Source organism: Xenopus laevis, chromosome 3L, assembly GCF_017654675.1.
Source record: "Xenopus laevis strain J_2021 chromosome 3L, Xenopus_laevis_v10.1, whole genome shotgun sequence".
NCBI lineage: Eukaryota > Metazoa > Chordata > Amphibia > Anura > Pipidae > Xenopus > Xenopus laevis.
Window position 1 is genome coordinate 122,742,978 of NC_054375.1, and position 27,184 is coordinate 122,770,161.

The 27,184-nt window shown below is 40.2% G+C and overlaps 1 protein-coding gene across 3 annotated transcripts; it reads left to right on the forward strand.

The window, feature by feature from the left end:
• Window positions 1–4,877: 4,877 nt before the first annotated feature.
• rasl12.L (RAS-like family 12 L homeolog) lies at window positions 4,878–26,704 on the forward strand. Of its 3 annotated transcripts, none has more exons than XM_041586887.1 (6): window positions 4,878–5,417; window positions 7,359–7,489; window positions 11,048–11,104; window positions 15,091–15,164; window positions 23,722–23,912; window positions 25,736–26,704. In XM_041586887.1, exons 2-6 carry the CDS (start codon window positions 7,366–7,368, stop codon window positions 26,109–26,111), a joined length of 822 nt encoding a protein of 273 aa, XP_041442821.1. In that variant the 5' UTR covers window positions 4,878–5,417; window positions 7,359–7,365; the 3' UTR covers window positions 26,112–26,704. The 3 variants fall into 3 exon arrangements, with proteins under 3 accessions (XP_041442821.1, XP_041442822.1, XP_041442820.1); XM_041586888.1 differs by having other exon boundaries at window positions 4,878–5,164; XM_041586886.1 differs by having other exon boundaries at window positions 4,879–5,538.
• Window positions 26,705–27,184: the final 480 nt, after the last annotated feature.

Here is a 27,184-nt window from a genome sequence, read left to right on the forward strand (position 1 = left end):
GGGGGATCATGACTCGGCATTCCAAAGACCACACTCACTGTGAAGAACCATTTGCTTTGTTTATGTGAAAATTATGTACCTTGGGTTTTAAGGGGTGGCCTTTTGTACTCTTCTTTTCTATAGGGAAAAAAATAATCCATTCCTTTTTTTTTAGTTTAGTTTCACATCTTTAGGTTCGTTTTCACTTGTTCAATCTTTTTAATATCCTTCTAAAAGATTGGGGCCTACTCAAGGTAAGGCCTTCTTGTTATTTTCTGTCACTTCAGATGTTAAGATTTCAGATAATTATATTTGCATGGTTTATAAGTACTAGTACATTTATTTGCTTTGCTTTAGATAAGTCTTATCTTTGTCACTCACAGGCCTGGCATTCCATGCAGCAGAGTAATAAATGTCAAGGAGCCATTCAGATAAAGAGATTCTGATTTGTCTTGTAGGGCATTGCCTTTTATTCTGAGTGTGGATCTAGAATCCTTGTCATAGAGCAATATTTCAGTTGTTTTCCAGTTACAGTAGAACCTACATTTTATGTTTTTCAAGGGACCAGAATGAAATGTAAAATCAGAGAAAATGTAAAAGAAGGGAAATATATTATGCATAATATATACAGGTAGGTCGAACAAAATAAATATGTAAAATGAGGGGAAACTTTAAATCAGGGGATGTAAAATTGAGGTTTCACTGTAATTATTGGGGTTTCAGGTCCACATTTTTAGAGATTGCTTTTTTTCTGTAAAATGTTAATTGCATAGTGAGAGCAGTGGCACTGGGATTTTGACAACTGTTTTTATTGGATATGATTATTGTATGCTGCATTGTTATTAAATATATACAACCTAGAAAAATTTAGTGTGCACTGTTGAGGGTTTTGCATGCTTCATAGTTGGGAAACTGTATGCATATTGGACATCACACTGTTCAGAAGACCCTCTTGCAGTCATATTTATGATGTTCTGTACTTGCATCCAAGACCAGTGTCATAACTAAAGAGGAAGCTTTCTCTATAGTTAAACATGATACCCCCTGTCACGTTTGGCACCCTATATCCAGAACCCAAGCTAAGCTCCTTGGTCTCGGCTCTCACTTCTGCCTTTAACCGCCGCCTTTCACCTCGGGAGGAGCCCTCGGCTAATTGGATGCCGCCAGGTCTTAACAGAGAGTGGAGCAAAGCTAACGGTTCTGGACGAGCAAAGGGGCACGATCGTCTCACCAGGATATTGGAATGGAAGAACACCTCAGGAGAGCAGGCCAGACAACACAGCGTGTAGCAGGCAGGCCGGACCAGCACAAGCAGAGTAGAATCGTCAGACAGGCCGGGATCAGAATAAGAGAGCGTAGAATGGTCAATGGACAGGCAGAGGTCAGGATTGGAGATGTCAGAATAGTCACAGACTGGCAGGATCAAGATTGGAGAGTTCGGAGTTAACAGACAGGCAAAGGTCAGGATTAGAGAGATCAGCGTAGTAAATCAGGCAGGCAAGGGTCAAACACAGTAGATAAATCAGGAATCTCAAGGAATAAGCACCCAGGAACAAGCTAATTTGAACCTAACAACGGGCAACTTGCTGAAACCTAAATTCCCCTTAAATACATTTGAATTTGGCGCCATTGCACGCTGACGTCACACTCCAGCGTCACTGCGCCTTTAAGAAACGAGCGTGCGCGGCGCGCGCGCCTTAGGGGAAACCAGCACCAGGAAGAGAGGAGGAGCTGCGCAGCGGGCGACCACGCCGAAGAAGAAACAGTTTACATGTATGACTGAACAGAAAACAACAAACATTAACCCTGTAAATGTGATGTCCAAACAAATAATAATAGCTGCATAATGACAGTATATGTGAAATACAAAGTTATAAAATAATTAATAGTTAATAAAATGAATTGTATCTTCAACTTAAACAATATTGTTCCCTTTGCTATTGTCTTCCCATCTTGTCAGACAACAGAAATGATGTCTCCTTCAGTCAAGACTCCCAACAATTTGGACAATACCTTGGCAGTGGAGATTTTTTTATATGTCCAATTTCTGTTGAACTCATAACAGCCACACATTGACCAGACGATGCAGGTCATCTTATCTGTAGTCTGGTCTGTCTGTATGCCTCAGAACTGGACTGCTGATAAACACCATCTTCAAATAACTTGTGACTCTCACCAAGATGGAGGGTTGTTTCCAATGTAGTAAAAAAAATGAAACAAAATTTTATGGGATCTCTGCCCAGAACATATCATTGTTCTTTCACTTCAAGAGGAATGTATTGCCAGAAATAACCTCTGAAAGGCACAAATAACTTAAGAAGGGCCAAGCAAATCTTATTAATTACTGCACGACTTCTGCAATGAACCCCCATAAATGCTGGCTCCCTCATGCCCTCATGAAACCAGGCAATGTTATTTTAATTGGGGCTGCTGCTTTGAAACAGAGTGCAGAGACACAGTGTGTGGGGTTGACAAGCAAGTGGCTGGTAACTAGGGATGCACCGACGGATTCGGTTCGTAATTTGGCAGGATTTGTCCTTTTTCAGCAGGATTCGGATTCAGATGAATCCTTGTTCTGGCCGAACCGAATCCGAATCCTAATTTTCATAACTTTTCATCACAAAACAAGGGAGTGAAAAAAATGTTCACACTTTTTCTTTTCCTGCCCCTAATTTGCATATGCAAAACAGAATTCGGATTCAGTTCGGTATTCGCCGAATCTTTCACAAAGGATTCGGGGATTCAGCCAAATCCCAAATAGTGGATTCGGGGGGGGGGAAACAGATAGGGGTTACTGTGCACGCTGGGCCCCTCTGTAGATTTTTTTACAGGGAGTTTGGCGCATTGTTGTTACACCACTGTGCATACACAAGCTTTTCGGAACTGAAATCTGCTCGAAAATGCTGTGGGGCCCAATAACTTTAAGTTACTCCACAATTACGCTAAAGTGTGCCATATAATCAAATACTTATAAAATAGTTATATTTAAAAAGGGAACACTTTGGGGCACTAGTAATCCTTTAAAGAGGATGGCACTCCTTTCTTTCTTTCAGATGTACAGGCTGGCACAAGCAGATTTAATAAGAGGAGAAATTATAGGAATTCTTTGCGGGTGAAATTAGGAAATGCTGCTTCTTGCAGGGCCTGAGGCTGAGCTATCAACGGCAGCTGGTATAATATTGCTGGCTTTGCCCTTGCCTGGCAGGCTGGGCATTGCTGCTTCACACCACAGTCTGTTTCAGTCAGCACTTGGCAAGGCAAGTTTGCACCTGTACATCTTGGAGTGGTTCCTGGCTATTTATCCCTGATGGCTCAGAAAAAAGGCTTCATTAACACTTTCACATCCAATTCCATTCTGCATCCTGAGATATTCATTCACATCATGCCAACTTGTATAAGTATTGTTAAAGTAGGTTGGAAACTAGGATCAATCCAAGCAGTGAAATTTCAGTCTCAAACCTGCTTTGCAGGGAAGACACCCTGCAGTCTGTAAGGGGCAATTCCAGTGGCAGCAAGTGGACAGGGAATTATGGACCATTCAGTGCAGGTTTGGTGTGTGGACCAATGGGGAGGAAGGGTTGTGAGCTAGTGGCAGGCAGGTTGCCCTTCAGTGTCAGCATCGGCAGGTTTGGTGTATAGACCAATGGATGTGTGGTGTTAAGATCAAGTGGTAGGCAGGGCGCTGGACCAATTTGTTTTTACTATGGGCCCTCTTATTACATGGCCTGGCTGTGTATACAAGCAGCATTCAAGAAAAGAGAGGGGGAAGCAGGCACCATCTGCCCACCCAGCCCCAGAGGCCCTGCGGCCTGCCAGCCACCCACCCTATGGAGCCCCAAAAAGTGACCCAAGTTGGTTACACTCAAATGAAAACTATAATCAGAACAATACAGTTCTTTATATTGCATAAAACAGCTCATATGTCAAAACCTGCTTCATGTAAATAAACATATTCATAATAATATGTTTTAGTAGTACCAGTATATGCCATCGGGTAATCTTAAATAGGAAACTGCCATTTTAAGAACTAAGGGCCTCCCCCTGAGACCCTACGATCCCACTGTGCACTGAAACAAACCATGCCACCCCCTTCACAGAATCTTATCAAACTGGAATATATATTTAAGTACATTTTGCTCTTTTACATCTCTTGCCTTGAACCACCATTTCATGATGGTCTATGTGCTGCCTCATAGATCACCTGACCAGAAATACTTCAACTCTAACTGTAACAGGAAGAAATGTGGAAGCAAAAGACAGAACTCTGTATTTCTCTAATTGGCTCATGTGGCCTATAAGTATAGTTTGTTTGGTATGTTTGTATGCAACGTGCAGGGCGCTCCGGCCATGAGGCAAGGTTAGAATCTTGCCTCAGGCGGCACGGAGTGGCCAGTTACCAAGGGCGGCAAAAGCCGCCTTTGGTAACTTTAAGAAACAAATTTCGGAAATTTGTCTCTTCTAGTGTAGCGAGCGCAATAGTGCTCACTGCACTACCGATGCAGCCCCCCACCCGCTCCGACGCTGAAATATAGAAGAGCGGAGCAGGAAGAGGGGCAGCATTGGGGCTGCTGCCTCAGGCGGCAGCAGCCCCTGAAACGTGCCTGGCGCCGTAAATCGTAGGATCCCCAGCTGCCCTTATTTTTTAAAATGGCAATTTTCTATTTATGATTACCCAATGGCACATAATACTAAAAAAATTATATTATTATGAAAATGGTTTATTTACATGAAGCATGGTTTTACATATGAGCTGTTTTATGCAATATATTTTTTATAGAGACCTACATTGTTTGAGGGGTATGGTTTTCCTTTAAGTGTTTATTTTTGGGGTAAAGTTTTCCTTTAAGAGGGCGACCCTGGATCTGTTGTGCTGTGCAGCTGGCAGTCAGGTGGTTAGTGGCAGTGCAATGAGGGGAGAGGGTTTAGTTGAGGGAATGTATGCGCACGTATTGATGTTACACACAGAGGAAATCGCGTTCAATTTGCCCATCTGGCGCACTATGATACTTCCCATACAAGGAGTTTGGCGGGGACCCAACTTAGTCACACAGAATGGACTGGGAGAAGGCGCACTGGAACATCTGTGAGGAGAAGTTAGGGAGCACCGGCCGCCACTGCCTGCTGACTAGAGAAATTAGGAAGCACCGCCACAGGAAGCACATCACTGATTTCTCATTGCCAGGCGGTAAGCCAAGCAGCCTTTCAAGAAACAAACTCGCCCGCAAACTCTTTTATGTGAATGGAGTGGAGAGATGGAACACGTCAAACCACAGGGGTGTCTGTAAGTGGTAACCAGGAAACAGGGCAGAGCGGCAGTGCCAGCCCAGGACCAAGCCATTTCAGAATACCCCTCTGCCGGCGGCGCTCTGTTTGTACGGGCTGATTCCAGAGGGAGACAGCAGATGTAGCGCTCCGCCATCTGGAACAGACTACAGACAGTACGTACAGAGCTTCAGTGCCAGTGATGCTCGCGGGTTTCTAACGCTCATCTGGTGCCTTAGTTGGGTTGTTCCCGGGAGCACAGTCCAGATTCTCTGCCCTGAGACACCCCTATGAATGGTAAGGTCTGGGCGCACTTTTTTCTCTCTCACATTGCCCAGAATACTGGCAGAAAGCAACGTTGTGTATCACTGCCTGGCAGCTAGGCATTATCTGTCACATTATGCTAAGTGGGTGTTATTAACTCTGATATTAGTGACAATGGGGTTCATTTATTAACACTGGGTGCCCATGGGCAGTTACCCATAGCAACCAATCAGTGATTAGCTTTGTAAAGCCAGCTGCATTCAAGTAGAACAATGAATGCAACAATCTGATTGGTTGCATTGGGTTATTGCCCATGGGCAAATTTGCCCAGTGTTGATAAATGAAGCCCAATGAGTGCACAGAGACAGGGACTAACCTGTGTCTTACCCAGTGATTGCTGAGCTACAACTCCCAGCATCCTCAGCGGCAGCCATTCAGCAGTGTGAGTCCTACAGGTGCATGGGCACCTTCTCTGCAAATCATTCTCTGCTGCTTGTACTTCTTTAACTCAAATGTACAGGTATAGGATCTTTTATGGAAAATGTCCTGATACGATATTTCCCTAATTTGGATCACCATGCTTTAAATCTACTAAAAACATTTTAAACATGAAAAAAAACCCAGTCAGGTACCTGCATCTTTAGATCACTGTTCTGTTAAGTGACACTTTCATCCAAAAAAATAACTGAAACATACTGAAAAAAAATGCATACGCTGGTGCTTTCAGGCAACAATCAATTAACAAACACCAAATAATAATAATTTGCATATACAAATTTGAGAATAGAAGCCTTAAAGGGGTGGTTCACCTTCAAATTAACTTTTATTATGTTACAGAATGGCCAATTCTAAGCAACTTTTCAATTGGTCTTCATTATTATTTTGTTATAGTTGTTGAATAATTTGCCTTCTTATTCTGACTCTTTCCAGCTTTCAAATGGAGTCACTGACCCCATCTAAAATCTAATGCTCTGTATGCCTACAAACATATTTAGTGTCAGACTGGCCCGATGGCCCCTGGAAAAAACCCAGTGGGCCCCGATCCTCATGGGCCCCCGCCGGGCCAGACCCCCCTCTCCCGATATTCGGGATTGTACAAAAAAAATCTTTGGCTCCACTCTGCGCATGTGCACAGATCAACGCCGTTTGCGCATTTGCGTGGTGTTCGAGAATGCACAACGAATCACAGTAGGGGGCGGGAGGCCGGAGGGGGACCCTGGACAGCAGTCCTGGTGGGCCCTGGGCCCCCCAGTCCGACCCTAAACGTATTGTTACTGTTACTTTTTACTACTCATCTTAATGTTCAGACACTCTCCTATTCATATTCCAGTCTCTTATTCATATCAATGCATGGTTGCTAGGGGATTAGGAGCCTAACAACCAGATTGCTGAAATTGTAAACTGGAGAGCTGCTGAATAAAAAGCTAAATAACTCAAAAATCACAAATAATAGAAAATGAAAACCAATTGCAAATTGTCTCAGAATATCACTCTCTACATCATACTAAAAGTTTATTTAAAGGCGAACAACCCCTTTAAATGTTTCTGTAAAAGAATTAGAGATTCTCATCCAGACTCTTTAGAGACAGGAAGTGTTCTGCACACAATCTCCGGAGACAATACAGTATGGGGATGGGAAGACAAGAGCAGACTGAGAGGTGTATGTGACAGTTGAAGGGGAAGTGTTCCAGTGAGGGATGATGACGGGTGTTGTGCATGTGATGTGCATTGTATGTCCTGCCTGCAGACACTGATACTTTGCATTACAATATATATATATATATATATATATATATATATATTATTTATTTTGTAGCTGTGGGATTTCTAACCCTGTTTCCTCTCTGTTACAGTTAGACAATGTCTTTGATGTTTGGGAAGCCCAGAGCTCTGAATGTTGTCAACATTTCTGGGGCTAATGAACGCAACGTGCATTTGGAATGTAACATTGTGCTGCTGGGGTGCAGAGGGGCTGGGAAGTCAGGTGAGAGATATTCAGTTAAAGTGAATGTCAAGCCAAAAAAATGTTTTTTGCCTAATAAAAAAACAAAACAAAACATGGTATATGTATTGCTATTGAAAGCAATGGTGTCCCTTTCTATTCTCTGTCCAGGTGGGTCAGACTGTTGATACAATGTAAGACGAGGCGGCTGATTAACAGATATTATACATCAATTGGGAGTCCACATCTGATTTCCATTTAATTAAGCCCAAGGGACTCGCCCCAGTTCTCAGGCAATAACATATAAGAAATTCCTTTATCCAAAGATAACTGTCCCAAGGCTTTTTTCAATAAAAAAATGTCATTTTATTTAATTTAGCATTAAAACTCGGATACAAACAAACCACCTTATGCGTTTCGCACCCTCCGGTGCTTAGTCATAAGCGCCGGAGGGTGCGAAACGCGTAAGGTGGGCCTGGTGGGGTTTGTTTGTATCCGAGTTTTAATGCTAAATTAAATAAAATGACATTTTTTTATTGAAAAAAGCCTTGGGACAGTTATCTTTGGATAAAGGAATTTCTTATAGGCTGATTAACAGACCTGTCTTTGCTGGGGAACTAAGACTTTTGCAACATTGTTTAAGCAGTTGTTGCTTTCCAAACCAATGTTTTTACAAATAACTTTAAAAGCACCAAGAATTTGTAATAAATGTATATTGGAAAGTTGCTTAGAATGATGTTCTTATGAAAGTGCAAAGTCATATAAATGCTAACTGTACCCAGCAGGATAGACATTCTGCCCGCATCCTGTATTGCAGAATTACCTGCACCCACCACTATATGTGGCACACCTCATTCACTCTGTGTATTGACTATATACAACACTACATTCTCTTTGTGCACTATCTGTACCCAACAATACATTCACTCTTGTACATTGTCTTGATCAATAAATTCAGTCAATACATCGTCTGTGCCCAGCAATGCATTCAGTCTGTACAGTGTGTGTACTCAGCAATGCATTCAGTTTGTACACTGTCTGTACCCAACAATGCATTTAGTCTGTACAATGTCTGTACCCAGCAATGCATTTAGTCTGTACAGTGTGTGTACCCAGCAATGCATTTAGTCTGTACAGTGTGTGTACCCAGGGCAGCCATCAGGGGGGGACAGAGGGGAGAGTTGTAGGGGGCCCCGAGGTAAGGGGGGCCCGGCCACGCCACACTTACTTGATTAGCCGGGCCCCCCATCTTTTTGAGAGCTGCTGACTTTGGGATGGCATGGACATTTAAGGGGCCCTGGCCACCAATTTTCTCATAATGTGGAGAGGGGGCACTGGCCACCAATTTTTTTTCTCATGTGGGGTCCTAGCCACAAATATATTTAAATGGGGGGGCCCTGGCCACAACTGTTTTTTTATGGGGGGCCCTGACCACCAATATCTTTTTATTTTTTATTAACATGTGGGAACCCTAGCCACCAATATTTTTTTTGTTTTTTTACTGTGTGGTGGGGGGCAGACCTGTGGGGTGGGGAGGGCGGACCTGTAGGTGGGGCTTGCAGTGGGTGCAGCCCAGGGGGCCCAGGAAATTTTATCGTATGGGGCACTGCGATTTCTGATGGCGGTTCTGTGTGTACCCAGCATTGCATTAAGTCTGTACCGTGTCTGTAACCAGCAATGCATTCAGTCTGTACAGGGTCTGTGCCCAGCAATGCATTTAGTCTGTACACTGTCTGTACCCAGCAATTCATTCCATACATTGACTGTACCTCACCTGCCTATAGAAGACATGTGCATGGATTATATCCTGAGACAAGATTCCGCTTTAGGTATTTGTAAGATTGCTCTGGCCAAGAATGTCTATTCGAATGGTGGAAAGTATAAATGATGTAATAGAAAGGTATGTTTATGGATTTTTGTGGTTTCTAAATGGCCAGATGTGATGGAAAGAAAGCTGTGTATGACCAGGTTGGGAAAGAGCAGGAAGTGAAGATTACAGGATAGCCCACATTCCCCTGTCTGTCAGTATGGCAACTGCAGGAAAGCAGTTCATCTTGCTCTGTATCTCAGTGCTTGTGAGTGTAAAGCTGGCCATAGATGTAAAGATTTTTAAAAGATCCGATCGTCATCGTGAGACCACGATTATCTTGAAACAATCGCACGAATTGTCCATCAACTAAAAAGACTATTTGCCAGGAAAACAAAGGGTAGCTGTCCCTGCAAACATAGATAGATTGCACTGGGATCGATAAAAGCTGGCCGATCAATTTTCTGACAGATGTCTGCCGAAAAATCACAAGATGTACGATCGCTCGAATTCCAGTAACCGCACAATAATTTCGAAGGATTGGTCGGACTTCGCTAAAATTGGTCGTTCGGCAAGAAAAATCTTTGCGTCTTTGGGGACCTTAACAGTACAATGGACAATTATGTATACAGGGGCCAAGTGCAAATTATCAGAGACATTTTGTTTTCACCAGCAATGCAGCATCCTTTCCCAGAATTCAGTGTCACCCTAGGAGAAACACCTCCTCAAAGCAGGACAAAGAAGGCCTTAAATCCTGGGTGGTGCCCAATTGTTTTCATGTGAATAAATTGTGCTTTATTTAATGCATATCCAACGTTTTGGCCCCTGTTAGGGCCTTGAAAAAGGCCCTAACGGGGGCCGAAATGTCGGATATGCATTAAATAAAGCACAATTTATTCACATGAAAATAAGTGCGGGTCCACTGAAATATTATATTTATTCATTTATTTATTTTGCTTCCAGTACCACTTTTGCCTATTCAAGCTGGTTGCATGTACAGGAAGGTGTATACACAAGCACCTTAGTTAAAGGGGTGGTTTACCTTTAAGTTAATTTTTAGTATGTTATATAATGGCCAAATTCTAAGCAACTTTTCAACTGGACTTCATTTTTTATTTTTTTATAGTATTTGCCTTCTTCTTCTGAATCTTTCCAGCTTTCAAATGGGGGTCACTGACACCATCTAAAAAAAACAATTGCTCTATAAGGCTACAGATGTATTGTCATTGCTCTTATTCAAATCAGTGCATGGTGGCTAGGGTAATTTGGAACCTAGCAACCAGATTGCTGAAATTGCAAACTGGAGAGCTGCTGAATAAAAAGCTAAATAACTTAAAAAACACAAATAATGAAAAATAAAAACTTATTGCAAATTGTCTCAGAATATTACTCTCTATATCATACATAAAATAATTCAAAGGTGAATAACCCGTTTAATAAAGTTTAAATGCACTATTTTGCTGACATTTTAGCACTTTTGCTTATGTTCAGAAATAAGCCTTTTGTGTGAGGGGAAATGTATTTTCAGTAGAATTCACCAAGTTCAGAGACTCTGCTGTGTAGTTGTGGGTGTGGTACAACATGAGCTTTTCTAGAAGGCAAAACTTATTTTAAGCATTGCGGTCCCTTCAATTAGCGCCTTGGTGGCCATGTAGGGTTCCCTTATAACTGAAACCAGTCCAAACAGTGTCAAGGCTTCCACATTTCTATTCTGCGTTTCTCTTTATCCTTGTGTATGTATAAATGAAATATTTACAGCATTTCTTTAACCATGGCACTGTTTCTTCTCACAGCTCTGACAGTGAAGTTTCTCACCAGGCGATTTATAAGCGAATATGACCCGTTCCTTGGTGAGTATTTGATATTATATGGCAAGAGTGGCAGGGGCAAAACATACTACTCATATCCTTCCTTAAAGGTGGGGATATTTTTAAAGCGATACAGGTATGAGATCCCTTTTCTGGAAACCCATTATCCAGAAAGCTCTGAATTAAAGGAAGGCCATCTCCCATAGACTCCATTTGAAGCAAATAATTGCAATTATATAAAAATTATTTCCCTTTTATCAGTAATAAAATGATACAGATATGGAATCCGTTATCCGGAAACCCAAAAGCTCAGAATTATGGACTCCATTATATCCAAATAATCCAAATTTTTAAAAAATAGTTTCCTTTTTCGCTTTAATAATAAAACAATACCTTGTACTTGATTCCAACTAAGATGTCATTAATCCTTATTGGAAGCAAAACCAGCCTATTGGGTTTATTTAGTATTTTCAAGATTTTCTAGGAGCCTTAAAGGGATACTGTCATGGGAAAAAAACATTGTTCAAAATTCATCAGTTAATAGTGCTGCCCCAGCAGATTTCTGCACTGAAATCCATTTCTCAAAAGAGCAAACAGATTTTTGTTATATTCAATTTTGAAATCTGACATGGGGCTAGACATTTTGTCAATTTCCCAGCTGCCCCTGGTCATGTGACTTGTGCCTGCACTTTAGGAGAGAAATGCTTTCTGGCAGACTGCTGTTTTTCCTTCTCAATATAACTGATTGTGTCTCAGTGGGACATGGGTTTTTACTATTGAGTGCTGCTCTTAGATCTACCAGGCAGCTGTTATCTTGTGTTAGGGAGCTGTTATCTGGTTACCTTCCCATTGTTCTTTTGTGTGGCTGCTGGGGGGGGAAAAGGAAGGGGGTGATATCACTCCTACTTGCAGTACAGCAGTAAAGTGTGATTGAAGTTTATCAGAGCACAAGTCACATGACTTAGGGCAGCTGGGAAATTGACAATATGTCTAGCCCCATGTCAGATTTCAAAATTGAATATAAAAAAATCTGTTTGCTCTTTTGAGAAATGGGTTTCAGTGCAGAATTCTGCTGGAGCAGCACTATTAACTAATGCATTTTGAAAAAAAATGTTTTTCCCATGACAGTATCCCTTTAAGGTATGAAGATCCAAATTATGTAACGATCCCTTATCCGGAAAACCTCAGGTCCCATATCTGTAGTAGCTTGTACTTGATGTAAACTAAGCTGCATGAATCCATATTGGTGGCAAAACAACCTTATTGCGTTTACAGAAAGTTTAAACGATTTTTAGCAGACTAAAGTTATGGCTATCCAAATTACAGAAAGATCCCTTATCTGTAAATATCCGGTCCCGAGCATTCTGGATAATAGATCCTATGTTTGTTCTATGCAAAAAAGTGTCGTTGCCTGAAAATAATGTTCAGGCAAGGCCAACATCAGAAACCCTGGGACGCCATGCAAATAAATGTTTTGACCCCTCCAAACAACAGCACAGTGGCATTTTTGTTTAGATTTTGGAAAACTACCATTCGCAAAAAAACTCTGACAACCAGAAGCTCCAGATGTCAATGAATTACACAACTGTCCGCATCTCGTCTGCCAGTGGGTTACAACTGAGCAGCATCTGGAGTTGCCCATCCCAGATCTAAGATTAATATCAGGAACAGGGCAACAGGTCTGTAGGTACCATAACCTCTGCTCCTACAGGCCTATTATTTATCATTGTATATATAGTGATATGAAGCCATTTACCCATGGCATTCTGAAGGCTTATTTGCTGCTTTATGTGTCCCACTGTGTGGGTGTGCTTGTGATGGAAACAAAGATATATTTGGAAGGTGAGCGAGTGCTGGAGTTATTGGAGTGTTGGGAGACAAGTGGAGGGGAATAACTTGCTTTATTAATATGACAAGAAGCAGAAGTTAGACAGAAATCAGGGCTGATTAATGGCAGAGATTAAAGAGAAGCAAATCCTTTCCTGGGGCTGACTAAAAGCTGCAAGTGCCCAGACAAGCTGCAGGAGAAGTGTTTGCCTGGAGACCCTTTGTCAGGGAAGTGTAGTGTCACTGTCTGACAGTGGGGTTGGAATCCCTCCAGAAATGGTTTAACCCCTTTCCTACTTAAAGGAGAAGGAAATATACAGAGGCAGTTTCTTGCCAATAGATTAGCCACAATAGTACAAGCTATAATACTATATTCTGCAGAATGCTTTACCATACCTGAATAGACAGCTCTAGAAGCTCTGTGTGACATCAATTCCTGCCTGAGTCTCTTCCTGCTCACTCATAGCTATGAGCTCAGATTACAGCAGTGAGGGAGGGGGGAGGAGCAAACTGAGCATGCTCAAGCCCAAGCCCTGGAGGTTTAAACTGAAAACAGGAAGTCTGAAACCCATGTGTACACAATAAAAGGAAAGAAATGATGTGTTTCTTTTGAAAGAGGATGCAGAGCAGCATTACTTTGAGGATTTACTGGTCTAATAAAGCTTACTTTATTTTAGCCTTTCCTTTTCTTTTACTAACAGTTTCAATCTCTTCCACCTACATAGGGGTTTGTACATGTCTTTCATAGTAGGCAAGCACTTGCAATAATAAAGAATATGGCATATTGTATATATATATATATATATATATATATATATATATATATATATATATATATTAAGCACTGCGTATCTTGACAGCGCTATATAAATAAATGATGATGATGATATATATATATATATTTATATTATACAGTGTAGGTGCCAGCACAACTCGTGTAATAGATCAATCATGCCTGGGTGCAAAAAAATCCAAAAGGTAAATGTAGTCACAACGAAGGATCGCAGTCTCAGGTCTAATTTCAGCAACAAAACACTGACATTTCGGCTAGCTCCTGATAAATGCTAGGGAGCTATTTGTACCTCTTTATAAGACCTGAGAGTGTGATCCTTCATCGTTACTACATTTACCTTTTGGATTTTTATATATATATAGATGCTGGGAGTTGTAGTTCAGAGCAGTAGGTGCCCGCATGCATCGAGCTCTGAGTGCCAGTTCTTCTTTTATTAGACTTTTACTCTTGTCTTTTGGGTAATAGCACACTGACATTCCATCGTTCTACTAAAAACAAGATAAGAAGCAAGTATGGAGCACTGCAATCTAAAACAAATCTGTCAGCATTTCTGATTGACAGCACTGCCCCGTTTCCATACACTGTATTTGTGCCACGAAACAAAGACATTATTATAGTGAATAAAGTGGCCCCTACTTTAAAATATAAGGATATTATACGTTACTGTGGAGTTTCATGACCATATAAAAACACAAGGCTGAAGGCCTTGTGTTTTTATACAGGTCGTGTAACTCTGAGGTAACTATTAATATCCTCATATTTTGCAACAGGAGGTACTTTATTATAATACAATAAAGTTTCAGTGAGTCATGTGACAGAAATGACATCACTAAGCTCCAATTATAACTGATGACATTACTAAGCACCGTTTATAAGGATATCATTTACAGGATATTCTTGGCTCTTGTATATTATATATATATATATATATATATATATATATATATATATATATATATATATATAATATATATTATATAGTGAAAAAAGTACCCCCTCTTGTAAAATATAAGGATATTATAAGTTACAGACGAGAAACATGACCATGTAAAAACACAAGGCCTTCAGCCTCGTGTTTTTACAGGTCATGGAACTCAGAGGTGACTTCTAATAGCCTCATATTTTGCAACAGGGGGATACTTTATTTATTATTTCAGTGAGTGACAGAGATGACATCACTAAGCTCCGATTATAACCGATGACATCACTTAGCACCATTTATAAGGATATAATTCACAGGATATTATGGCTCTTGTGTATTATAATAGGATAAACAGTGATAGATCACTGGAAGATCACTGGAAAGATCAAAGGAATTAAAGGTTTCAAGCTGATTGAATATTACTGATATAGGCATGGTGGATTCTCTTCATTCATCATTGTTCTGATACCTGTTTTTGTGTTTCAGAGGACACATACACCTCGGAGGAAGTAGTAGACCAGCAGACAGTCCTTGTGAGGGTTATGGACACTGCAGACCAGGTGAGAGAGCTGGCGACTTGTTTAATACAACAGTTTTATTCCCTAAACTCAGCTTATTGTAAGCATAGGGCCACTGCACAAACCCCCCGCACGAACCAATCCCCACAGAATGGCCCTGCTCCACTGTGTTTGAGCAGCAGGGTTGGTGGTTGCCATGTTTGGCCACATCACCGATTTGCTTCCAATGCACATGCTCTTAAAGCCAGGCATTGAGGGATAAGTGATTCACCCAGACATGACAGCTGCCAACTCCACTGCACAGATATGGGAATCTGGGCATTTTTGGGGAGTGTGGTTGGTGTAGTTGGGAAGGGGGCTTATGTTTATGAATTCTCCTTTAAAGGAACTGTTCTGTGTAAAAATAAAAACTGGGTTAATATATAGGCTGTGCAAATTAAAAAAAGTTTACAATATAGTTAGTTGGCCAAAAATGTAATGCATAAAGGCTGGAGAACAGAACAGAACACAACTTCCTGCTTTTCAGCTCTATAACTTTGAGTTAGTCAGCGACTTGAATGGGGGCCGCATGGGACATAACTGTTCAGTGAGTTTCCAATTGATCCTCAGCATTCAGCTCAGATTCAAAAGCAACAGTTATGACCCATGTGCCCCCCCCCCCAACCAATCATTGGAAACCAAGAGAGCTGCAAAGTGGGAAGAAGTGTTCTGGCTATTATGTTAGACATCCAGTCACTCCAGCCTTTATACATTACAATTTTGGCTAACTAACTATATTGAAAACATTTTTTATTTTGCATAGCCTATCTATTTACCCAGTTTTTATATTTATACTAAATGAATCCTTTAATGTAATTTTGTTCAAATATATTGACATGTAATTAATGGGCACTGCATTTAAACAGTGTTGAGAGATATTCCAATTTTATAAATAAAATCATATGAACAAACAACTCCTTGTCTTTCATTTTTGTGTAAGTTGGTCTGTGTTTGCCACCTGGGTACCTTAGGTCCTTGTCTGGCTCTGGATTTGCTCCATACTTAATGCTTTAAACTTTGACCAAAAAACTCTCATTCTCATCTCTTGCATTCTGGCAAACTCCAAATTTACATGATTGTTTTGAGTGCTATCCCTACTGTCACTGTGAGTTTGCAGGCCAAAACAGCCAGTGCCCACTAACAGCAATTCTCATTCATCTGGTCCTAATGTTTTGTCAAAGTGACTTTCCTTGCAAAAATCTGCAAAATATAACATATTGGTAGGGCTTATAGGACAAGGGCCATTTTGCAGAAACAGAAAACAGCACCTGAAATCATTGGTCACATGTTGCAGGTTATGGCAAATGCTCTGCTTATACGGCATTACTCCACTGGTAGGGACTGGAGGCCTCTGCTCAGAGTTTCTAAGAGGAGACTGTGAGTGGCCTCCAGCTTGTGCCATAAGCAGAACAATTGCCATGATCTGCAGAGCAGTGATATAGACCCCTGAGCTTACACAGGCTGTTGTTTGTGCCTTTACTATCCTTTCTCATTGTATGGGGAAAAAAACCCTGCATACTCATTTTTTTCTGCATTCTCATTTTTTTCTGCATTCTTATTTTACTGGGCAAGATAAAAGTTATTGCTTATTTAAGCTGTATTTATACATCCAGCCAGAAAAATCACTTATTAGTTCTTAACGACTGGCTGGAATTTCTGAGATAATTATTTAAATAAACAAACACTTTAAGGAATCTAAAACTCTGCACAGTGTATGGGGTTGGTGGAAGCATGCAACTGGGAAATGATTTTATTCTGAGTTAAAAATAAAAAGAGGCTAGCTAGAGGATAGCTTATTATCCCATACATAGACAGAAGAGTTTGAGCAATTGCTTATTGGGTGCAAGACTCATTCCAATGGTTATGTATGCCATTATAAATCTAGATAAATTATATCTGGCATATTTCCACCTGTAATGTACATTGAAAGTTTGGTTTCCTTACAGATTGTGGTGCTACTTATACATACTGTGGGAGCCTAAAACCTACCTAGGTTATATGCAGATGTATGGGTTCTAATTGGGTCCAAGATGTGTGTGCCCATGGGTGCCCCCTAGCTCCAACAGCATGCCCACGAACTGCCCCTCATTACTACAATGCTGTTTTTATGGGAGAAGCAGGAATTGTGCTGTATTACAGACTGCATATGTCTAAGAGTGCTGGGTGTAAGTGCAAAGAATATGGTGGGATTGGCCTGTTGGTTTGCACTCTGTCCTGCACTCTTAAATGCGGCATATTTATCTTTGTTTTCTATCCACTAGCTTACCCTAATGTGTGCATATTTTTGCCTCAAATGGTTTATTCCCGTTCTGTTTATGCTGCAGATGTTATGGGTAGACTTGGGACATGCCAAAAGCTACAGAGATAATGAGCTCATTACCTAAAACAAAAGGCTTAGCATTCGCTCATTATTTGTACTTGCTAACGACGCATGCATGCTATTTTTGGACGCCAGAAATATGTGAGAAGTTCAGCTTCAAACCCCAGACACATAATATGTGCACTCACACTTATAACTATATCCCGTACTTGTTATTCGGAAATTCCACCAGCAATTAGATTTATAAAATGTTTATAGAAGGCTGATATGGTGGGGACATGTAGTGTGACTTGTATATTGTTGAGAGAAAGTCGTGTAAATCATGACCATTAGGCCCCCTTGGCACACGGCTTATGAGGTTATTTCAGATTAGATAAATAATTGTGGCCCTTACTGGCAGTGACTTATCTGTAACACACTCCATCTCTGTCTCATGACAAGCAATTAGCATTCACTGGTCATGACTTCATTTCCGGAGCAGGCAGTTGTCTGCTGAAAGGTTTTATTCTCTACCCCTAGTCTGTATCCCAGAGGTCCTAGCATAAGATGGGGCCATATTGGGTCATGTGTAATAGAAGAGAGGCAAGTGCACTGCTCATGATAAAAGATTTTAATGAAAAGGAATTCCCTATTTAAGGGGGTTATTTATCAAAGGTCGAATTTTAGAGCTATGTGAGCTTTTTTAGACCTCAAATGAACTCACAACTCGATTGGTTTCAAATTTAAGAAAAAACTAGAATGGAAAAAAACTCAAATCAGCAAGTTTGGGATTAATAACCGGAAAACTCAAATTGATTGAGTTTTCGGCAAAAAACTACTCAAATCGCTCTAATCAATTGAGTTTTCGATGTGAAACCCTCCAAAAAGAACTTGAACATCATGAAGGCTATTAACATCTTCAAATGGTTCAAGGGACCTCTGCCATTGACTTCTACATGACAGGTTTTAAATGGTGTATTTTCAGATTCGAGTTATTTCCAGGGTTGGGGTATAATAAATGCTGAAAATTTCGACAACTCGACACATTACATTTTTGGTGGAAAACACAACTTAAACCTTAATAGATCTGTCCCTAAATGTGCTTGTCTATTACATATGGACTTTAGCATAGTGGATTTGGCTGTGAGAGGCTTATAGCACCTACTACAGCAGTTTCCCCCTTTCATTTGAATGTATAAATAAAATATTATATATATTGATATAGGTGAGAAGGATTTATGCCTGGTAAACACAAAAGCTAAAGTTTCTATTTTCTGCATTTTTCTGCTCTAGGCTCAGGCCTGATTTAGACAGTCGGCTATTGTATCTGAGCTGATAGTGAAGCTCCTATAAACACCCTCTTGACTGGCAGTTACATTAAAGCAACTACAGGCCAATAAAACACTATAATGTCTGCTATCTCTCACCTGACACATATAATGGTCAAAGTGGTGATATATAATTGCCCAAAAATGAGCCAAACAAATAGGAAATGTGTTTTTTCTTCTAATCCTTCCCTTTCATTTTTTTTTGTCAACACAAATGAAGGCTAAAACAACGGAGCGGGAAATATGAGCATATGGTATTATTGATGTTACAAAGTCAATGTAAACTGGTTGTATTGGTTGTTATGGTATTCTGGTATCAAGAACCCATTGCTTCCATCCAGAGCAAACCAATAATTAAATCCAGTGAGTGGGAAATGATACCAATGGGTTTTAGGAATTCTGCTGCAAGGTGCCTTTATTCAACTACATGTTTCGAGCTTAAAGGAAAACTATACCCCCAAACAATGTAGGTCTCTATTGAAAGATACTGAGTAAAACAGCTCATATGTAAAACCCTGCTTCATGTAAATGAACCATTATCATAATAATATACTTTTTTAGTAGTATGTGCCATTGGGTAATCATAAATAGAAAATTGCCTTTTTACAAAATAAGGGCCCTGAGATCGTAAGATTCACTGTGCACACATACAAACCACATGTAAGGTCACATGAGCCAATTAACAGACAGAGTTCTGTCTTTTGCTTCCTCACTTCTTCATGTTACAGTTAGAGTTGTAATATTTCTGGTCAGGTGATCTCTGAGGCAGCACAGATAGAGTCACGAAATGGTGGTTCAAGGCAAGAGATGTAAAAGGGCAATATTTATGTAAATATATATTCCAGTTTGATAAGATTTTTTAATATGTCATTCAATTTGATATAAACTGTTGCTTACGTATTCATTTTGGGGGTATCGTTTTCCTTTAACAGCTCTTTATCAAGTGTGAGAAAAATCAGTGTGATACACAGTACAAATACAAAAAGCCCCGCCCCTCCACATTTAGATTGGTCGGCCAGCAGTTGCTGGGAGGATTTATCAGCCTAGCTGGTCCAAAACAATTAAAGTCCAAATATTCCATCTGTATGTGAAGTACAGTCCAATCAAACTCAAAAGTTCAACAATTTATTTAATTTGTAGTGGTGTTGTCCAGTGTCCCAGTGTTCCAAGTGGAGTCAACTATTGAAAGAATTAAAGTGAATAAAAATTGTATTAAGCACTTGAACCTCAGCACTACCTATTGGAGGTCTGCTAAAGAGAATGTTAGTCAAAGCAATACGTTACAAATCATATATATATATTAGCAAGAACCTGCTACAAAGTAATTCTAATTGCTACCATACTTAATTGTAACATTTTACATACATTAAATTGTAACATTGTACATTTCTGGGAGGTACTCTTACCGTACAGGAAGTTTTCAATTCAAACTCAAGGCAGCACTATCAGTTAAAGAAAGAAACAATATTTAATATCCATTCTACAAGAAACAGGCAATGCTCCATTGGTCATTTAGACCTTCTGGTACCAGTGCACATAATTTCTTTATCCACAACGCCTCTTTTTGTAGAAGTATTTTCTTACTGTCCCCCCCTCTCTGTGGTAACTGGATCACTTCCAGTACCAGCCATTTTAATTGTGACATATATCTGTTCTGGTTTAAGTGGCGTGATACAGGGGTGTCAGTGTAAGTGTTTGCTTTGCAATTCTTTATATCTCCTCTGTGTTCTTTTATCCTGGCTTTAATTTGTCTACATGTTTGGCCGACATAGACTTTCCCACAGGGGCATTTTATCATGTACACCACCCCTTCTGTGTTGCATGTTGCATAATGTTTAAAGGGATACTATCATGGGAAAAAAAAAATTTTTCAAAATGAATCAGTTAATAGTGCTGCTCCAGCAGAATACTACACTGAAATTCCTAAAAAGAGCAAACAGTTTTTTTTATATTCAATTTTGAAATCTGACATGGGGCTAGACATATTATCAATTTCCCAGCTGCCCCAAGTCATCCAACTTGTGCTCTGATAAACTTCAATCACTCTTTACTGCTGTACTGCAAGTTGGAGTGATATCACTCCCCTCCCTTCCCCCCCCCCCAGCAGCCTAACAAAAGAACAATGGGAAGGTAACCAGATAACAGCTCCCTAACACAAGATAACAGCTGCCTGGTAGATCTAAGAACAACACTCAATAGTAAAAACACATGTCCCACTGAGACACATTCAGCTACATTGAGAAGGAAAAACAGCAGCCTGCCAGAAAGCATTTCTCTCCTAAAGTGCAGGCACAAGTCACATGACCAGGGGCAGCTGGGAAATTGACAAAATGTCTAGCCCCATGTCAGATTTCAAAATTGAATATAAAAAAATCTGTTTGCTCTTTTGAGAAATGGATTTCAGTGCAGAATCCTGCTGGAGTAGCACTATTAACTGATGCATTTTGAAAAAAACATGTTTTCCGATGACAGGATCACTTTAAGGTTAATATCATGGCCTTTAAGCTGGCCATAGACACAACGATCCGATGATTTTCGGACCGTGTGTGGAGAGTCCCAACATTTTTCGTCCTTTGATCTGAATGGTTAGTGACAGGTCGGGAGATGGGAAAGTCCGATCGTACAATTATTCGTACAATCGGATCTTTGCGTCTATGGCCAGCTTAAGTGGGATGTTGAACTACTTTCCCTTTAATGATAGAGGGACAGCAAATGCAGTTTAAACATGGGATGGTGCCTAGGTTTGGTTTGCTTTTGAAAATGTTTTCCATTCTTGTTACTTTCTTTGGTTCCGCAGGGCACAGGATATATTATAATGTATAACCTTTTTTGTAGCTAAATAGTGGCGGTTGTACACATGTTATCCCCAGAGTTTTATCATTAAAAAGTATGGGCCAAAATCTTTTAATGATTTTCTCTATTGGTTTGCTTTGTTTAGTATATGTTTAGGGAATCCTTGGAGGCATCGCTTTCTCCTCTCTTTGTGTTTTTTGTGCCAACAGTGTGTTTCTGGGGATATCTCCTACTTGTATTGCAGAGTCAATTAGGTTTCTTTCATTGAAGCATTTTGATTTAAACCTGTCAATTACAACCGAGGCTGCTTTCCAGTACGCTTCATTACCTGATGCTGTCCTCCTTGCCCTTAGAAACTGGCCTTTAGGGATACCTGTAATGCACTGAGGGTTATGAAAGCTGGATGCCTTTAACAGGTTGTTTTTGTCTGTATATAGAGGTCTGTGGTCAATTTACCCTCATCAATTGAAATTTTCACATCAAGAAAGTTTATACATTTATCAGAGGTCTCCGTAGTAAATTTAATAGTCGGATGTCTATCATTTGCCTCTGCAACCATTTCATTAAAAAGTGACACCTCTCCTTTCCACACCACTAGGGTGTCATCCACAATCCTATATGTTTGCTGTATTTGTGTTGTCAAATATTTGGACTTTAATTGTTTTGGACCGGCTAGGCTGATAAATCCTCCCAGCAGTTGCTGGCCGACCAATCTAAATGTGGAGGGGCGACCAATCGAAATCGTATTTGTACTGTGTATCATGTTAATTTTGCTCACACTTGATAAAGAGTTGTTAAGCTTGAAACATGTCATTGAATAAAGGCACATTGCAGCAGAATTCCTGTGCCCATTGGTATCATTTCCCACTCACTGGATTTATTGATGAAGTTATTGTGATCCATATTTCATTTCACGTTGCAAATGATGATAAAATTAAAGACAATTTGAACAGGATTTTCTAGACCTTGTTTGTCTTACGTGTGTTCCTTGACTCTGGACATTCCCTTTTTGACTGCAATTTACTTTTTATTGTTTTGGGGACAAACAGTTTGGGATACGACTTGTTCTGTGCTGGAAGTGAGACAAAGTGCCCCTGTGCCGGACAATGAACCTTTTCTTCCCTGCCTCGGCCAAATTCAAAGGAGCCTTTGAACAAGGAAATACATTCGAACTTGATAGTAGCTGGTAATGTACAAGCCAGTCAGAGCATGGACTGTGGTATCTGCATTGAGGCTCAATGAACTTGTCTGAGGATTCAGTCATCATAATAATACCTCTCAGTTCAAAGCGTGGAAATACAGAAGCAGATCCAGCATTGCCTTCCCTCTGTCATGGCTTTATTGTTACAGTCTATTGATAAGGTGACTTAAATGCTCAGAATGTAAGGAGTTCTTCTTGTTCTTGAAACCGATGCCGTGAGAAGAAAGCCTGTTCTGACGACTCTCCCACATGCAGAAAGGGATGAACTCCAAGGTTTTTATTTCACTCCCTTTCTTATCCATTCAGATCCCTGTTCCCAGAGATGGCAGCGTCACATGGGAAAACTAGTACTGCAACAAATGTTTTTTTCAGATTCCATGCTCTGCAGGTGCCCTAAGGTGTCTTTATCATGCCAGGTGTCTTCTTTCGATAGACAATTAAAAAGGCTTCATACTATTAAATATGAACTGCCTAAAAAACATAGTCACTGTAGAATGATACTACAGCGACATCTTTTAGGTTCCAGTCCCTTCATCAACATGGGATTATCAAACCTGCCTGATAAATATCTGTCTTATTTTCCGGCAGATATCTTTTTGACAATCCATCAAGGATTCGCCAATTTCAGTCTTAAAGAGTATCTATGTCTACATATCTGTGGGTTCCTCTATTCTTATAGCATGATTTACATTTTAATGTGTTTTAAATGTGGTGGTGACCTGTTTCTAAAAAAAATAACCTGTTAAAGGGCAACTATTATATTTTTATAGAACTTTTATCCCTCATTTTCCATAAAAAGTTAATGCATATACTGTAATAATCTTGATATACTGTAATAATTTGGATGTATATCTATGGAAAACTTGGTAATCATGTCTCTTTCTGGGAAAACATTTGACAAGTAATAAGGTAATAATAACCGGTTCTTCATTTCTGCAGAATGGGCCTGTGAATCCGGAGCGGTATTTACACTGGGCGAATGCCTTTCTGGTTGTGTACAGCATTGATAACAAGAAGAGTTTTGAGGGATGCTGCCAGTACCTTGATATCATTTCTCAGTATAACAGAGGCGCCCTTCATGAGAACCTTGTCCTACTGCTGGGGAATAAATTGGACATGGAACGATACAGGTATGGAGCTCATACCCTTCTATAAACAATCTAGAAAGAGTTTCTTAATCTGTGAGGCTTCCCCTTTGGCTCTCCATGCATCACAGTAGTCACTGCTATGTCTGTTGAGACTAATTATTCAATCAAGCCATTCATAAAAAATGCATGTAGCAGAAGACATCTGTAATTTACACTGTATCTAGAATCTAAACTATTAGATCACATAATTGAATTAGTAGATTTTTTTTACTTGATTGAATAATTAGTCTCTACAGACATAGCAGTGACTACTGGGATGCATGGAGATTAGTCGCCTCAAAGAAGAGGCAATTAGTCACCTGGCGACTAAATCTCCCCGTATCTCCAGGTGTGCCCTTATATGTGTAAAGATGCAATTAACCTTTAGCCTACGGTAATAATAATATTTATTTCCACACCAATCAGACTGAATCAGTTTTACTTCACTAGCTGCCTGTGCTTGAGAATGGTTGGCACTCTAGCCTGCCAGTGTTCCATGATGTATATATTGCAGCTAAAGGGCTCAGAGTAGTTCTGATGAATACCCATCTGACTGGCAGGCCAGCAATAACATATAACATCCTATTGCTATTGCTTTTGCACTTACACACATCTCCACTACAAGAGAACCATAATTCGTTAGAATTCCCAATGCCCCTCTTTATATTGCACTTTTATTGCTCTGTCTTGCACTTACTGACTCTCTCTCTCTCTTTCCTACCTGTGCATCATTACTGGCACCAACTTGTTCCAGGTTCCCAGCATACACTGCTCTCCACTTTCTGTAACTCTCAGCTACACCTTTCTCACTTTCAAAGTGTTGTTCTACATTCAATGGATAAACAGGTATATTATAAAAAAAAAAAATGTAATATACCTGTAATTCTATGTGATATAATATTATATCCTTATAGACAGTGCTTATTGATGTCATCTTTATAATCGGAGCTTAGTGATGTCATTTCTGTCACATGACCCCCTTTTGCAAAATACAAGGATATTAAAAGTCACTTCAGAGTTCCATGACCTGTATAAAAACGCTCGGCCTTGTGTTTTAATATGGTCATGGAACTCCCTGGTAACTTATAATATCCTTATATTTTACAAGAGGGTGTACTTTATTCACTATATAATTTACATGATATGCATGGCTCTTGTGTATTATAACTTTATCCTGTAAATTATATCCTTAGAAACAGAGCTTAAGGAGGTCAGTTATAATCAGTGCTTGGTGATGTTATTTGTATCAAGTAACTCACTAAAACTTGTGTCATAATAAATCAAAAACTGTTTTTTTTTGTTAATTATGAGCACTTTGGGGTTCTATGAGCTGTGTAAAAGCACTCTGCCTTATCATTGTGCCTTTATATTGTCATGGAACTGCTCTGTGACTTATAATATTCTTATATTTTACATTAGGATGTATATTATTTTCTCTCTCTGTGTAGCTGGCTGATATTGGCTGCTGAAATGACCACTCAGTAAGTCAGAAGCTTATTGGCTCTTGTGTGGGGACAATATGTTGTCCTCCCTGAATGATATTTGTTTAGGCTTGGCCATAAATGCATTGAATAATTTGGAAAAACCTGAGGGAAAAATGGTGTCTGCATGGGTCCCATCTAATCTGGTTATTGTCTTGGCACAACTCATCAACTCATACTGATTTGGCCAGCCACTTATATGGCAAAATTGGGCAAATATCCAGTGGCTTTCCAGTGTATGGTTAGCATAACTCATATGATGTAAATAAAATATCAGGTCTGTATTTTGCTGAATATGTGGCTTTATATTGATCAGATAAGGAAACGGTGTATTTCTTGTTTTAGGCAAGTCAGTAAGGCAGACGGTTCAGCTCTTGCCTCGCGCCACGGCTGTCTGTTTCGAGAAGTCTCGGCCTGTCTGGATTTTCGGTTGGTACAGCAGGTTTTCCATGAGGCTATTCAAGAGGCCAGAAGAGAGGCTGAGAGGGCTGCGCTCATCAAACCACCAATTTATATCAGTGAGGAGAGGGCTCTTGGATTGCCCAATAATTCATCCCCAGGGACTGCCACCAGGCCTCCCCTCAGTACCCTGTCTCCTCTTACCTACAAGGAGATTCCCTCTGTGGCTCAGGCCAAACTTGTGACTGTGAAGTCCTCCAGAGCACAGAGCAAACGCAAGGCACCCACACTTACCCTGCTGAAAGGCTTCAAGATATTCTGATGGCTGCACAGGTTTAGGACATATGAATGATGAGCTCCTGTTTTTGACTTACATTCAAAAGAAAGGACTGTGTGAGGCCAATGTGCACATTTTATGGCACCACCATGTGTAATGGAGTAATGACAAGGCAGTGAGGTGTATGACATTGCAGAAAGAGAGAATTTTTTTGCTTCCAGAAATAAGTGCTTGCCCTCACTGCAGCTGTGTATCAAATCTCACTCTGCTTATTTATTCACTAGCAATACGGGCAAGTTCTACTTCATTTGCTCGTCCTAAGAACAAAGTAATAATTTTAAGCACTTCTGTGTCTTAACTTCAACAGGGAGTTGAAGTTCAGCAACAGCTGGTCCAAGAGCCCTCTCATGAGCTGTGGACATCTAAGAAATTCTACACAATGAGGTCAAGGTGCACCGTGCAAAAAAACAGGAATAAAGGGCACACTCTCTTCGCAGCTTGCTTCTATGCAATTCTCATGTTGGGCCCAAATGTGCTACTCTTTATACCCAGTTTACAGCACATTTTTATATATATATAGTAAAGGGTCTGCTTCTGCCATTGTTTTCCCCTTTTATTAATATGATAACCACCAAGGAGATCCTGTGTCTTTGTGTTCATTTTGCTTTTACTCCTCATGTCTGCATCAACTACTAAATAATGGTATAATCCACTATCTAGTATGGCTACAGTTATCAGAGTGCACTGTGCTGTTCCTGGCTTGTGGACAGAATGTTCTGAGCACTGCTACAGTTGCCAGCGGCAGGGAAAGATTGTTCTGTTAGAAGGTACAGTACATAAGTCAAACACATTCCAGTCAGCAAGCACATTTCAGTTGTATTGGTTCCAAGAATAAATGCATTTGATACACAGAAAGAAAGGAATAATCAGGCCATAACTATGACGAGAGGCTGGAATTTCCTGTGCACTGCAGAATGACAGAGAGAGATGAGATATTAACATTTTATGCACAGGATAAGACCAAAATGGATTCCCTGTGTCTGGTAAACACACACAAACAAAGTTCACTGGGTTAACTGTACAGTGTGCAGGACAATAAAGCCATATCACTGAATATA

Coding starts and splice junctions, on each gene's coding strand:
- rasl12.L (XM_041586887.1), top strand. CDS start 7,366: ATGTCTTTGATGTTTGGGAAGCCCAGAGCTCTGAATGTTGTCAACATT. Junction 11,105..15,090: donor CGAATATGACCCGTTCCTTG/GTGAGTATTTGA, acceptor TTTGTGTTTCAG/AGGACACATACACCTCGGAG. Junction 23,913..25,735: donor TTGGACATGGAACGATACAG/GTATGGAGCTCA, acceptor TTCTTGTTTTAG/GCAAGTCAGTAAGGCAGACG.